The sequence below is a fragment of the Python bivittatus genome, unplaced genomic scaffold (assembly GCF_059951505.1).
Source record: "Python bivittatus isolate LINGU-HERP-01145 unplaced genomic scaffold, Pbiv_v1 ctg000070_np1212, whole genome shotgun sequence".
Classification (NCBI taxonomy): Eukaryota; Metazoa; Chordata; class Lepidosauria; order Squamata; family Pythonidae; genus Python; species Python bivittatus.
This window is the reverse complement of record NW_028277034.1, coordinates 19006745-19021850: the sequence shown is the minus strand read 5'-3', so window position 1 is coordinate 19021850 and position 15106 is coordinate 19006745. Positions and strand designations below refer to the sequence as shown.

The window sequence follows — 15106 nt, the reverse complement described above, 5'->3', positions numbered from 1 at the left end:
AATCCAGATTGCCTGATTATGTCAGGCTGGTTTAGACTAGTCAAATGAAGATGTCTAGAGGAAGTGGAGTTGTGCCATTTTGAGGAACTGGGATGCTTTGAAGTTGATGTCCAAAGAGATTTTTTTTTGTCATATTCTAGTTTTATAATGAACTTCTTGTAGGAAACAGGAATCAATTTATAGCCTATTTACTTCTTCTGGCCTCAAAGATAGATAGATTTGTAGTTTGGCCCTGTTTTGCAGAGGATTTTTAATCAAATCACTTTTTTTCAGCCAATTTTCAGCTCACATTTTTTAATCACTAACCTGCAAACCAGGTGCAGGGAGAACTTGGATTGGTATTATTATTTTATTTTATTTACCAATAACCCACAAATTGGAAGGAATGACTTGAATTGAGCCATAATTTGTTATTGGAACCAAACTTGTTATTTACATTAAATAGCTGGAATTTTCTTTCCCTAGACTATTGTCAGCTGATGTTTGACAGCATTTTCAACCTTAACTCTTTTTTACAGACTTTTTTTTTTTTTGTTTGTTTGATTTTGTAGCTTCTGAACATCTGTGTGTTCTTTGGTTAATTCATTTGGAAGGGATTAGTCTTCCATCCAGTACAAATCACCAAACTGAGATAGCTACATGTAAAAAAGAGTGACTGACCTGGCAATTCTGCTGTCCCAAATGTCTTAACATTAAATTTTTCAGCATCTCATTTAATATGTTGGGTATGCTGAAGGCAATCTATGTAGAAGGCATTAAATATTAACTTGAATCTGTTGAAAGTTCTTTGGCATTAGGGGTGCTGCCTAAAATACCATTCAGATTCATATATTTCAATGTAGGTATCTATTCTGAATTGAATAATGAAATGTTTCATTTTTTAATGGTATGGTATGGCATAGTTACAATATTATAGGTATTCAACAGAATGCAATAAATCAAATAATGAGAAACTTGGATAACTCTGATACTAAGGGTTACTTTTGCAGCAGCATCAAAATATATCTAATACTTCACAGTTTCTCCTTTTCCACTTCATAGATGTTAATCACTACAATGTAATTAAAAATCCAATACTGATCTACCTCTGCATTCACATTATTGCTTTGGACCTATCATTGTATTCCTTACCTTTATCAGTTATTTTCAAAAAAGTAGAAGACACCAATTGCTTGGATCATTTCCCAATTGATTTATTTCTGCCAAGAGAGCTATTTATTTAACTTTTATTTTCATACAGTTTTTCAGTATATTATGAAAAACTCCTGCTGTATTTTGCAAGAAAAACATTTAATTTCATGTCTAAAATGGGTCTCAGAAGACTTAGGGGTTGGCAGAAAGAGACATTTTAAATGAGACCTTAAGAAATATTTTTGAAACATTTGGCACTCTGGTGGGGTCAGGTAACTGTGGACTTCAGAATGTTGTTCTACTATAGTTACCAATATTCCTTACCATAATGCATGATGCTTGGAGTACAGAAGTTGTAATTCAGCAATGAAGAGGCTCATATCCCCTATCCTTGTTTTACTGCTTCCCATCTATATACAGATATCATTTTGGAAAATTGTATGGTTTTCAGCCCCCGTTTTTAATGTTCACTTTAATGATGGACCAATCTGGAAAATAATCACAGCATTTTCCATTTTCTGTGGGAAGGGTCTGTGCTAGTACTGTTAACCTTGTCATTCAGCTGTAATTATACCACCAACTGAATGCTGTCCAATTTGCTCTTCTGCACTGGAGTTGGTTAAGGAGGGTTAAACTACAATAGAACGCACGTCACCGGCGTCAACTGGCAACTGAAATGAGCTGAGAAAGAGACGGTAGCATCTATCATGTCCAGCTCTTGATGGGGCAGAATATCTAAAGATCGAGAAGCAACATCCCTGAGCCTGTTGGAGACCTGGATCAGAGAACTATGTAACAGATCTCCATTAAAAGAAGGAGAACGTGCATACTGCACTTCCAGGGGGGGAAATCATGGCTGGAATTGACTCTGTCGATTCAAGTACAACCGAGACAATGAAATATAGCAGATAGTTACTCGGAAAGACTGGGAATATCCAGTTTCTAGAAAGGTACATCTCTGTATTAATCAGAAAAAAGCAAACGGTAACTAAGGCGACCGAGCAGCTGCTAAAATTACTGGGGAAAGGCGGCATGCGTGTGCGCGAGAAGGAAGACCCTGCTCTCCCAGCATAGGGGCATCACGCGTGAACACCTTCAATCGCGCCGTTTCGCACCCGTTGCATCTTCTCCTTCTCCCTCCCACTGTCGGGCACTCGCGTCTCCGCGAGCGCCGTGTACATCGGCCCGCATTCTCCTGCCTTCCGATCCATTTTCCTCCCCCGGCCTCTCTCGCCCCCCGCCCTGGGCCAGAACAGCACCCAAATTCCCTCCTCTGCTTCTGATTGGAAGCCACCCTCCGGGCTGATCTTGCGATTGGCTGCGGCCCGGTGACAATCAGAGGGTGCCCGCGGGGGCGGCTGGCGCGCTGAGCTGCAGCCTGCCTGCTCTTCTTCAGCCTTTGCCTCGCTGAGCCGCCGCTGGAACAGTGTCCCCGCTAAGCCGGGGAGGGGTAGACCGCAGGCGCGATGGTGAGTGTCAGGGCGACGCTTCCCCGGGCCCTTCGGAGCGTGCTGGGTCCTCTTCAGCAGCAGAGGTGGGGAAGGAGAAGATGCGCGGTGCTGAGACGGGAGGTGGGAAAGGGGGAGAGGAGAGGAAGACAGGCGCTTCGAAGGAGGAGAGAGGTGCAAGCGGAGGGGTGCAGCGGCCCAACCTGCTCCGTCCTATCTGTCCCAGTCCGGATTGCCCCCAGCATTTCCCCGACCCCCTTCCCTTCTGTGCAGATTAGTAGCTCCGCCTTCAGCAGGGCGTTCAAATTTGCCTTGGGTAGGCATAAAATACCTGGAGTAGGTGAAGGGGGAGTTGCTAGCTCTCCTACCCATTCTCTTGCTCCTTCGGAAACCAACCCGGGTTTGTCTCGGGGTTTCCAGTACCCCTCTTCTCCCTCTTGCCCTTTGCTACTCGCAGAGTGCCCCACAGCCTTCCAGCCACAAGAACTTTCCCCCACTTTTTCTTTGACAGTATGGCTTCGTCAATCACGCCCTGGAGCTGCTGGTGATTCGGAATTATGGCCCTGAAGTCTGGGAAGACATCAAGTAAGTAGGAGCCTCGCGGGCTTCAGCTTTACCTGCAAAACCCTGGGGCCAAAGACTGTGTGCAGACGCTGCTGTCCTTCCCCCCCTGGGAACTGGCTTTGCTTCCTTGTTCCTTATCAGGAAGTGGGGTGAAACGGTTCCCTGCAGGCTCTTCCTCCTCCTTGTCCCATGCCTGGTGGAGTTGAGGAGTGAGGCTGCTTCCATTGGTGGGACTCTCTCCAGTCCTTTGCTTTGCCTGGTTCTCACGCTCTGAAGGGCTCAGGAGGGAGAAGAGTGCTGGGGAAGAGTGAGCAAGGCCCTTTTCCCCCAAGGGGAAAAAGAGGAGGTGAGGACAGCTCCAGCGCTCAATCACTCTTGGGAAGAGGTGACCCCAGTCCTTTTCATCTCTGGCTCTGACTGCAAAGCTGATGGGAAAACCAAAATGGGCAGCTGAAACTTCTAGGGTTGAGAACCTCTGTGGGGGAGGAAGTGGACAAAATCCTGAGTTTTCAGCATTTTTTGTGACAGCAGCTACTTTTCAGGGTAGAGTATGTCCTGCTCCTTGAATTTTTCAACTAGGATGAGAACACCCCTCTCCAGTGTTCCCTTACTTAGGATTATATCCAGTTTTGCTTCCTGGATGTAGCCTCTTAAGTAAATATGCACTTGGTTTGCAAAAACAATACATAAACCTGATAGTTATAAAAAAAAAAAATCCAGAATATGCAGTGGGGTTTTTTTTGTATGTGTGCTTCTGAGCCAGTCTTGACTCCTGGCAACTTCCTAGACAAGTCCTTGTAATTTTCTTGGTAAGATTTCGGAAGTGGCTTGCCATTGCCTTCTTCCTAGGGCTGAGAGAGAGGGACTAGCTCAAGGTCACACAGCTGGCTTCATACCTAAGGTGGGAGTGGAACTCATGGTCTTCTGGTTTCTAACCTGGTGCCTTAACCACTACCCAAGACTACAGTAGCCATGATCGTAACTTTATTAGGACCAACTATTAGTATTCAAGCTTGCAGGTTCTCTGTATGTTTTTATAGATGCTAAATATAAAACAAATTGTGTACTTGTGTGCGGATGCAAGCTGGCCAGCACTAGAGAGCCATCCATCCTACCATCCCAAGAAGAGGTCTGGAGAATGTAAAAGCTTGCACACTATGTACTGTTTTAGGGTTATATTTATTATTGGGTGTAATATAAATATTATCCCACTGAGGCTTATGCATAAAATTGGGGTGTAAACTGAGCAGGGATATTATTATTCCTGATTCCAATTATTCCTGATTGGATATAAATTATTTTTAAGATGACTTCTTTTTTGAGAAATTGGTTGCTCTGGGTCTACAAAAATTAATAAATGTTCCTCACATATCATTCTTGCCAAAATAAATTTGGTGTTAGGATATCTTAAATGGGATTCTAATGTGGGGCAAGTGATTAAGTATAATTTCCTATGGATTTATAGTATTGTGTTAGTCTTATGTGCTACATGCTATGTATGCAAAATTACAGCCTTGTTTTATGTTAAATATTTTCAAGAATTACTGGCATAGCCCAATTGCTATATTAAAATCAGTGTAAACAACCAAAGAACATAATGCCAACACATCCCAAAAATGTATAGAAAAAGAGTAGAAAAGCACATTCTTTTCACTTGTTGGTTGCAAATGTGGCAGCTGGCTGTGGGTATTAAGGGTCCTTTCTAAGACCCTTAGAAATACTGAATCCAAAACTGGGTGTGGAATTTACTTCAGATAAATAAACAAGAGTACTTTTTTCTAATCTCTAGGCCAGGCTCTCTCAACTGAGATTTTAGCTCCTGGGCCTATTCCTTCACTTACAGAACAACAAAGGAGATCCCTCTTCATGAGGCAGTCCCCTGATCCATTTAGAACACTCTTTTTTGTTAATTGCCAACTGTTTCCTGGGATTTCAGGCAGGAGTATTTTTTAGTCCTACCTGGAAATGCCAGTGATAGAACATGAGATGTTCTTCCTGCAAACTTTAGCTCCTTTGTTGATGTATGATTTCTTCCCTGGGGTCTGTCAAATGGGTCCGTTGTGTAATTAAGTTGGTAGTTACACAATGAACTCACTTTTCATAGTGACTGAGTTAATATTCAGCCTTCTTTCCATCCCAAATTTATGTATTTCTGAAAGTGCAATTACTCTCTGTCACATTATCTTGTCAATCTCTTGAGGACCAAACTTATGCCAGAGGAAAGAGGTTAATAAGAAGAGGTAGAAGAAAATCACTAACATGTAACAGGCAGAATGGGAATGAAATACAAACCATAATCTTGTTTCCTGTATATCTCCAGCAAACAGGTTTGTAAGTGCATGATACAGATTTGTGTTGCTAGTGTTCTCTATATCACATGATAAGAAATGCATGTTGTTCTTTCAGAAAGTGAACTGTGTTTCTCATTTAAGGTCTTTGTCTTTTATACTGTTGTTTTCCTTATGAGTATTGTAATAGTGAAGAAGTAGTTTGCCCAACTTTAACCTCTGCCTATGACAAATATATATTTCCATTTTCTTAATTAAATCTGAGTTATGGCAGGCATAACATTAAACTGAATTACACTAATTTAATTAACTGAAGATGCAAAAAGAGAGGTCCATTTAGCTATTTCAGCATGCAGCTATTCTAGTCTTTCCATGGGACTTGGACAAATGAGTTTAATCTGTCATAATCACAATAATTGACAGTGCAATATGCATTATGTGCCAAAAAATAATTGAATTCTTGGGGCTTATTTCCTTAAGAGGTGAATATATCATTGTAGCCTACATGAAATTTCAGAGTGCAACTGAATTTTTCATTTACACACAGTGAACCAAAACAATACTGTATTAAGCTGAAACAGATGAGTTTTATCATTTCTAAGACAGAAATAAAACAATACACCTAAAAAAACACACACGAACAACTAGCAAACCTGTATAGCAGGACTAACCACTCTTTTGTATCCTGCTTTAAATTACTAAGGTTCTTTTGTCTGAACTTTCCCACAGTGAGCCAAACCTGACCTTCTGATTTATTTTCAAAATATTGCTTACAGGATTCTATTTTCTTAGGGACTGTATAAAGGCAAAAAAATTGTATGTATGTGCACGTGTATCTATCATACAAACTAAACAGATCATTTGTATCCTTTAAGCAACTTTAATAAAATTTTTCATCCTTACCTGAATTAGAATCAATCTGAATCATAAAAGTGATATAACATGAACTCTGAATTCAAGCTACTCTCATCTTCCAAAGTTACACAGGAAGATCAGACAGAAAACCTCAAATACCTTGTTTAGTGTATTTTTAATGCATCTAAAACAATTCTTCCCTTTTAAAAGTAAATTATTTGTTGAGAAATGTAGTAAATAGGTAAATAGCATATATTTACATGTACACACTGATTTTTAAAATGCATTTAACATAATTTTGTCCCAGAGAAGTACATCTTAGGGCAGTTTATAATAAAAAATAAAAAGTGTTAAAATACAGTGATAAAATACCATAAATTAAAAGTGTTTAAAACATATTTATTAAAATGAGTGTATGTGTGTAGGGGGGATCAAAACAAAACAATTCATCCCCATAAGGAAGGACCTAAAAGGGATAATATGCACCTCATGAATATATGAGGTAGAACATTCCAGAGTGAAGACAGAGAGGGACTGTCTATCAGTGTTCACAAGATGACACAATCAGTTGCAGCAATGCAACAGGTACTCCATTAATGATCTTAGCAATTTTCCAAGTCTGTAACAGGAAAGAGTATCTGAAGGTATCAAGGTCAAAAGTTGTTTAAGGCCAAATGTGACACAGCAAACTCTTTAACCTGTATTATGCTAATTTACTTTATATAAGATTGCCCTTGAAGATTACCACAAAGTTTCAGTTGGTGCAAGATACAGTAGCCTTAACTGTTTCTGGTCAGTTGCATGATTGCCATGTTACTCCACTGCCAAAGGAGTTCTGCCGGCTAATGATGTGTTTCAGAGTGCAATTTAAAGTGCTGGTTGCTACCTTTAAAGACCTATATTGCTCAGGACGTGGGTATCTAAAAGTCTCCCTTTCTCAGCTGAATTAGGCCTGCCTGATTTGGGCGACCAGAAAGCACTTGTTAAGGGTCCCCACTTACTATGAGGTGTGATGGGAGAGGGCCTGACTGTGAGTGTTCTCTGTGGGGGCTCCCTTAGAGAACAGCTTGCTCCGCAAGGCAAAAAAGATGTTCTGGGAGAGCTTTGGGAATTAAATGTGGAATCCTCTGTGCCAATATTATTGTTATTATTGTGTGTTCATTTACTTTCATTCTATTACTTTCTAGTATTAGTATCAGTATTGTATGTAGAGTCATTGCTAAATGTCTAAACTAATTAAATAAACTTGGCTTCATAGCTAACTGGCTGCAGAGGTGAAGATACATGGCCAGCTGTCCAGTTCAGCAACTTAGCTGCCATATTCTGTACCATTTATAACTTTCAAACCAAACACAAATATAGTCTTGTATGGTATGTGTTACAGTAATTTATACACAAGTTTATCAGTGTATGAATGCAACTAGCCAGGCTGTCTCTGCCAGGAAAGGCAGAGATGGTATACCAGTGGAAGATTTCAGCCTTACCAGGTAGACCAGACAGGAAATATGACCAGATGAGCTAATTCTACTTTATTGTATGGCTACATTAATAGAATCTTGCAAGTCTGAAAGTACAGTTCTCCCCCTGTCTCCTTTACACCAAAAGAAATTAGGGAGGGTCTCTTCTGAGCCTCTTGCCCTGCTTACTATCCAACTGCAGACTCTGCTGTCCCTTATCTGACTGTTCCCTAGGCAGCATCTCTGGGCCCAGTCTCCCAAGGTCATTCACACATACCATTACAGAAGGTGAAAATAGTTACTCCTGGCCAAAAAGTAATTCAACCTTTAATTACTATGAGGCTTGTTGGAGTTTCCCCAAACAATATATCCATTCTTTCTGAGAAATGTAACAATGACAGACTTACCACTTCTCATACCTAGGAATCATCCTTCCATAAGGTCCCCAGCTTGTTGGAATTCAACCTCATATTACTGGACTTCATCTACTTAATCACTGCATTCACAATCATATCCAGAAAATTCATTAAGATACCGGTTCAAAATATGCATATCTTTTCCTGATTCATCTATTATGGATAAGAATTGCTGAGTGTTAATATCATCAGCATAAGGGTGACAGCTTGCCTCCAAATTCCTGATGCTGCTCCCAGTGGCTTCATGTAATTTTAAATTGCATTGGGGACAAAATCTCTTATGACTCACAATCCCATAACAGTGTAGGCGATTTACAATATTTACAGAATAAAATACTTCCTGTTGAGGAAAAGCTTAGTCTCTGAATAGGATAAAACCATATGATGCTTTATAATCAAAGTAATATTCCTCTCTGTTATTCTAAAACCATTTTGTATCCAAAGTTCATAAGGATGCCATCTACTTTTACTCTATCACAGTGTTTCTCAACCTTAGCAACTTTAAGAGGTGTGGACTTCAACTCCCAGAATTCTGGGAGTTGCAGTCCACACCTCCTAAAGTTGCAGAGGTTGAGAAACACTGCTCTATTAGCTTTTCCCATTGAATTTCCAATATTACTGTATCTTGTTTCCTCGGTCTACTTTAAATCTGTTCTGTAAGGACAGAGGGCATCCCGTCAGTAATGTCAAAATGGCAGGCAGGACTGAGCAGTCAAAGCTTTGCCCCTTTTCATGTGCATGTGGTGCTCATTAAGAAGGGACGAGGCTTCAATTGCCTGATCGTGTTCACAATTTTGATATAATTGACTCTTCTCATGGAAGTCCTGGTCAGGATCCTTTGTATGTGTCCAAAGTGATGCTGGATCTGAGAAAGCAAGAGATTTCATATGAATACAGTAGTATGCATAACAAGCCATGATAATGTTAAAATGATAACGCGTGGCTCATGAGGTGATTGAGCAAATGACATGGGTATATAACACCATGATGTCTGAAGCAAGTATTTAAGTTGTGTCATTTATATGAAGATGAAATAAAACACATGACTTCACTTCCCCCATTTCCCCCCTCCCTGACACCAATACTTATTTTCCTCTGTTAGCTATCAGTGTATAGAAGTGGCATACAGAAAAAAAAAGAAATCTCTTACTTGCTTTTACAACAATATTGTAGGAGTCACAGTATTTTCTCCTAGGGGCCTCTCATAATTTGGGTATTGTCAATTTTTTTATTTGCTTGCCAAAATGCTTTTTGTTTATCTTATCAAAACTTAAAGCCTCCAACCAGTTTCAGGTAAGACTCTATACAAAGATTCTTAGTTTACACTGATTCACTGTCAATTTATTTATCCCTTTCCACAAACACATTCTGTAATGTATACTTAAGTAGTTTGTGCCTCATAAATCACATATTGCTGAGATACTGAGATGGGTGATGAAATGGTGACACAGTTCATGAAAGCTTATCCCTTTTAATAACATGTATTAGTTTGATAAGGTGCTGCCAGATCCATACTGAGTTTTGGCTGCCATAGACTGACTAACTGTGTCCTCCTATAATGTCCACAATGATATTCATCTCCAGGGTAAGCATTTATCAGGCTATGGGGCTGTATTCACTGAGTCTTAGTATCTTTCCAAGTAGGCATGGGATCCCATTTTTCTTTCCTTCTTATTTCCAGTTGGATAATACAAGAAGAATTATAAGTACATGGCCTGATGGTGTGTCGAAGGAATTAGAAAGAGATTAGAGCAATTATTGTTTAACAATAATTTTTAAAATACATTTTCCCTCATAAAATCAGATTATGTTTATTTCAGTGATGATTGTTCTATGCTCTGACTTTGCTTGTACCTAATGGTGTTTTGTGAATGGCTGACTTTGTACCTGTTTAAGTGGGTTCTGTGGATAAAAAGGTTTAACTGATTAGAGATTTATTTCATTAAATTAATTAAATTGTTGTCAAATAGAATAACAGCTTTAACACATACACTAAATAGGAGTACCAAACTCTGCATAATAAAACATAATAGGAGCCTTTGAATCCAGATTGTATTCTATTATACCACTTTGTCCTGCTATAACATCATGACTAACTACACTGAAAATGATAAAATGAGCCCTTGCTATGATGCAGATGGTCAATCAGCCACCACGTCTCTTGTAGTGCTATGGCAATGCAGAATCCAGACAGCAACAGGTTTAAAAATGCCTCAATTCAAGAATGCCTACAATTAAAATGTACAGTAATCCACTCTCACCATCTTGGCTAGAATGGCAAATGGAGAAATTGACTAGGTAATCCCTGCCTGTGTTTCAATTTCATTTCTTCCTGAAAAAGCAAGAAATACCTGTTCTGTGTGATCTACATCCTAATGAAGAATGCGTTTACTATTTATCCTAGTCAGTAGCTATAATACCTACCTAATAGCTTTTACCTACCAACCAGGATAGAGTACCAGAAGATCACAGCAACTGAGCAGAGCTTGCCACTTATGAGGGCAGCGTGCTAATACTAAGTTAGTCATGCATTTGAATTGATTTTTCTAGAACAATTCTATAAAACAGAAAAAAAAATCATTCCAGTTTAAAAAAAATCATATAACTAATTGAATGAGTCCAAACTGAGATCAGAATATTTGGAAAAAATCTAATTCTGGAACATAGTGTTTTCACATCCTTTTAACATTTCTCTATCGAAGTTCAGAATGGATGTTTTATTAAAGTAATGCTTTAAATAACATGATAGTTCTGTAGGTTGGCGTGGGTTCAGAGTTGTAGATCATGGTTTCCATACATGGTGAAATCTATGAAGGGGACTGACGTGTTCTAGCCTCTTTTTTTCCTAAAAATAGGAAATGACTGTCACACAGTCATTTTTATACTGTGTAGTGTTTTGCTGACCAAAAAGTCATCTGCCTTGTGTCGTGGTTGCTATTCAAGCAATCATTTTATTCTGGAATAGTTTATTTTTTATGGAACAAATAACTACACTCTACTGAAAGATTTCTAAAAGCTTTTCTTTTTGTCTTTTTAGATATGAAAATTTATCATATCTATCATATTGTATTTATCATGCTTTTATATAAAAAATTAATTAACATTGTATGAATTAATGTGTTAATGTTTGCTGTTCACCTGATCTAACTGAAGAAAGACACAGGGAAGCTAAGAGAAAAATAAAACCCCTCATTTATAGCTGGAAGTTGTTAACAGCTATGCTAAAATGAAAGCCAGGCTTAAAAATGCTTCAAACCATAAAACAATAATTCTTGGGGTTTTTCCCCCCCAAAAAAGGGAAGGCTAGAAGTAACATTTATCTTATTAGGCTGCCCCATAAGGTTTGGCTTTCAGAAATACTCCAACTGCTTCCTGAAGATTTGGATTCATATGGTTTCCTGCTCTTGGACATTAATAGTAATCAGTAACAACAATTGGCAAATGTTCCAATTTTCCTAACTAATTGGAATTACTTATACATACTCCCTCCACCCCATACCCTGTCACATGCATCACAGAGGATGTATTTACATACAGGAAAGATCTGACATCTATTTCAGTATTAAAATTTGCAACTTGCAAGTTGATTTGAATAATATTCACTTGTAAAATAGATAGCAAATTTATCAAAAGACATAGAAGAATCTATATAGGAGTTGGATTTTTTTTAAAAAAATTATCAATTAAAAGCATTTTTAAAAAATCTAAAAACAAAAACAATAATTTTGCAGGATGTTGGACAGAAAGCATGATACATAATATTTTCACAGCCTATATACAGTATTTGGGCTTCCATTGTAAACTATTGCCATTTTGCTGAAGATGAAAAATCACTCAGATTCAGTTTTTCCAAGATTTCCTATCACAAGAAATTGGGTTTTTCTACCTTGGCAGTGTGTAATTGACAAAGCAATGCTCTGAATTAACAGCAGAGACAATGAAGGGGAACTTGAGAATTATAATGGTCTGTGAAAATAACCTTGGGAGACAGGAGGAAGAGGAGCCACAGCCTAGGTAATGGTCAGACAAGCCCACAGAAGGAATGGGGACACGGGAAGTTTCTCAGAAGGGACCCTCTCTAGTTCTCTGGAAAGTAAAGGCAAGGAAGGGGAGAAGTGCAGAGACTTGACAAGATTTGGTTACTGTAACCTTATAATAAAGGTAGTGTTAGTACCTTTATTAGTTGGATTATTGGATTTCTACCAAGATAGGGGACATTTTTGGCTTGCTTTGTGCGAAACGTACTGTAGCATTTCCTCACATTATGAAAACAAAAACAGATGTACATGGTAAAAGTAGCTCTCACAGGGCATAAAGCTAGAGCCTTCTCGTGTATTATGTGCACATATATGTATCTGAGAGAGTCATGGTTTTGGTTTCTTGTCTGGAGTATCTCAAAGGGCTGACATGAATAAAGAAATTTGCTTTATGGCCTGCCATGCTCAAACATTTCAGAAGCAGGATCAACCTTTCATTTAATTCTCAGAGCGTAACGTTAGAAATTAATACAAGGAAGCATAACCTTAACAGTAGGTTATATGAATGTTTCATGTATCAGAATATGCCTTTTAGTTTGCAATGAAATACTATTCATTTTTACATTGCACTTTTTAAAATGTAGACTAAAAACAATTATCATTTAAATTGCCGTTCAGCAGCATATAGAATTCAAAGGTAATCTTCTGTTGTCATTAGATAAATTGTAATGCATGAAATTGTACTTGTATAATCAGTTATCACTGGATAAAAACATTTGTGCAGTTCTTATATTTTTAATTTATGTATTCAGAGGTAACTGAAAATTGAAGGAAGTTGGATTATTGGATTTCTACCAAGATAGGGGACATTTTTGGCTTGCTTTGTGCGAAACATACTGTAGCATTTCCTCACATTATGAAAACAAAAACAGATGTGCATGGTAAAAGTAGCTCTCACAGGGCATAAAGCTAGAGCCTTCTCATGTATTATGTGCACATATATGTATCTGAGAGAGTTGATGAGTTTTGGGATTAGGCAGATGGCCTGGCAATATACAGTAGCTTCAAATATCAGTCTTGTGCATTTCTTATTTGAAAAGATGATAAGAAGAGATAAGGTGTTTGCCTGCAGAATTAATCTCTACGTTTACTTAAAAGAGATGTGCAGTTTTATTGCCTATGAATAATCTTCAACAAGAATACATCAGGAGAATAATTCTTTGCATTTATATAGCTGACAGAAAGTCAATTTAAATTACTTTTCTTTAGCAATTCATGAAACAAAATTTAATTATATGTATATAACAAATATTAACGTCTGCTCTTTGGAAGATTATAGATACTAATATTAATGTTTTGTCTTCTCTGAATTATAATTTATAGAAGATATATAACAATGATGTTCGTAATGTTATTAGAAAACCTGTAAGTGTGTAATAAAGGAGCCATCAAATTAATATTTGTTGTTACTCAGTGCAGAAATGTATTAAATAAATCCATTTAATACCTTAGTCAAGGAACTATCAAGGAGGAAGCCACAACCCCACCAAGACTAGCAGGGCAAGTATTATATATAAACAGCCAGCAAACCTCACTCTCTTTTGCACTGATGATGTTGCCTAGTTGGGTAATGAGACATCTGCAAGAAAACAACCAAGCTCAGAGAGCAGCAAGAACCCAATAGTTCAACTCTGAGCTATATATATTCTCTTCCATTTAATCTCATCATTCTCTTTTAATTAATTTGCAATTGTTATTGCACCATTTAATGCCTACTTAGAAGCAAGCCCTACTGATTTCAGTGGGACTGTGGGAGGGTAGGTAAAGCACAGAGATTTATATACATGCATACATTTGCTTCAACAAACTGAAGTGTTGTTTATTTTTGCAATGCTATTAAAGTAAATAAACATGTGATTATTCCTATTATACTGTGGCCTTAGTATAACAAACAACTAGATAGCTATATACATACAGGGCTTTTACAGGTCCTTAACTGTGTCACCTTATCATACAGAGGTTTGTTATGCTAACTCCATTAGACAGCTTAACAATACCGGTGGCCCTTGCTTAATGACCACTCGTTCAGCAACCATTTGAATTTATGATGGCACTGAATGAGTGGTACTTAAAACCAGTCCTCATACTTATGTTGGTCAAAGCGTCCCCGTGGTCATGTGATCATGATCCGGGTGCTTGGTGGCTGGCTCACAATTACAACATTGCAGCATCTCAAGTCATGTGATCACCTTTTGCAACCTTTTTTGCTGGCTTCCTACAAGCAGAGTCAATGGAGAAGCTGGCAGGAGATTGCAAATGGCGACCATGTGATGTCCTTGCTTAATGACAGCATGGGATTTGCTTAACAATGGCAACTGGAAGTGCTGGAATTTCTATTGCAAAGCGGCACAGTCACATGACATCACACTTTATGACTGTGTCGCTAAGCGATGGAAATTCTGGTCCCAGTTACTGTTGTTAAGTGAGGACTACCTGTTCTTTTTCTTTGAGGCTTGCTTTTAGCCTAGAAAGGAGGTTGGAAAGAGGAAAACCTATCTTTCTGAGCATAGCTTGGCGATGCTTTTCTTCTTTGACTCCTGGTCTGTCCTTTCCAAATGTAGTTTTGGTCCTTTCACCAACCAGATGTTGGTGCTTTACAGATGTCCCTTTCTGATTCTTCTGGATCCTATTAGGTTCTCAGTTGCACATTCCTCCAGGGATCCTCTCTTCAACTCTGTGCTTGCTTTCCTCCAACAATTTCAACCTTTGCTCCTTGGTTAACACAGTACCTCCAGTCCACAGAGCACAAACAAAACAGCCAGCCAACCTCATTTGCTTAATATATCTGCGTCCTATAAATCTTCTCAAAAAGGAAGATGTACCTTCACTAGTTTCAGAATCCTTTTAGCTATTGATATGACTCTTCGTATGGAGTTGGCACAGACCAAAAAACTCATCTTGGGAACAAAA

The 15106-nt window shown here is 38.5% G+C and overlaps 1 protein-coding gene across 3 annotated transcripts in view; it reads left to right on the top strand.

Moving 5' to 3' along the window:
• The first annotated feature begins 2394 nt into the window (after nt 1–2394).
• Nucleotides 2395–15106, top strand: part of GUCY1B1 (guanylate cyclase 1 soluble subunit beta 1) — a 46010-nt gene continuing 33298 nt past the window's right edge. Inside the window, exons 1-2 of one of the 3 annotated variants that reach the window (XM_007432129.3) lie at nt 2395–2600; nt 3091–3164. In XM_007432129.3, coding sequence (XP_007432191.1) covers nt 2598–2600; nt 3091–3164 — 77 coding nt within the window. In that variant the 5' untranslated portion in view covers nt 2395–2597. Of the gene's footprint in view, nt 2666–3090; nt 3165–3410; nt 3490–15106 lie in introns of those variants that run through there. The other 2 variants (XM_025169138.2, XM_025169137.2) reach the window with 2 other exon arrangements.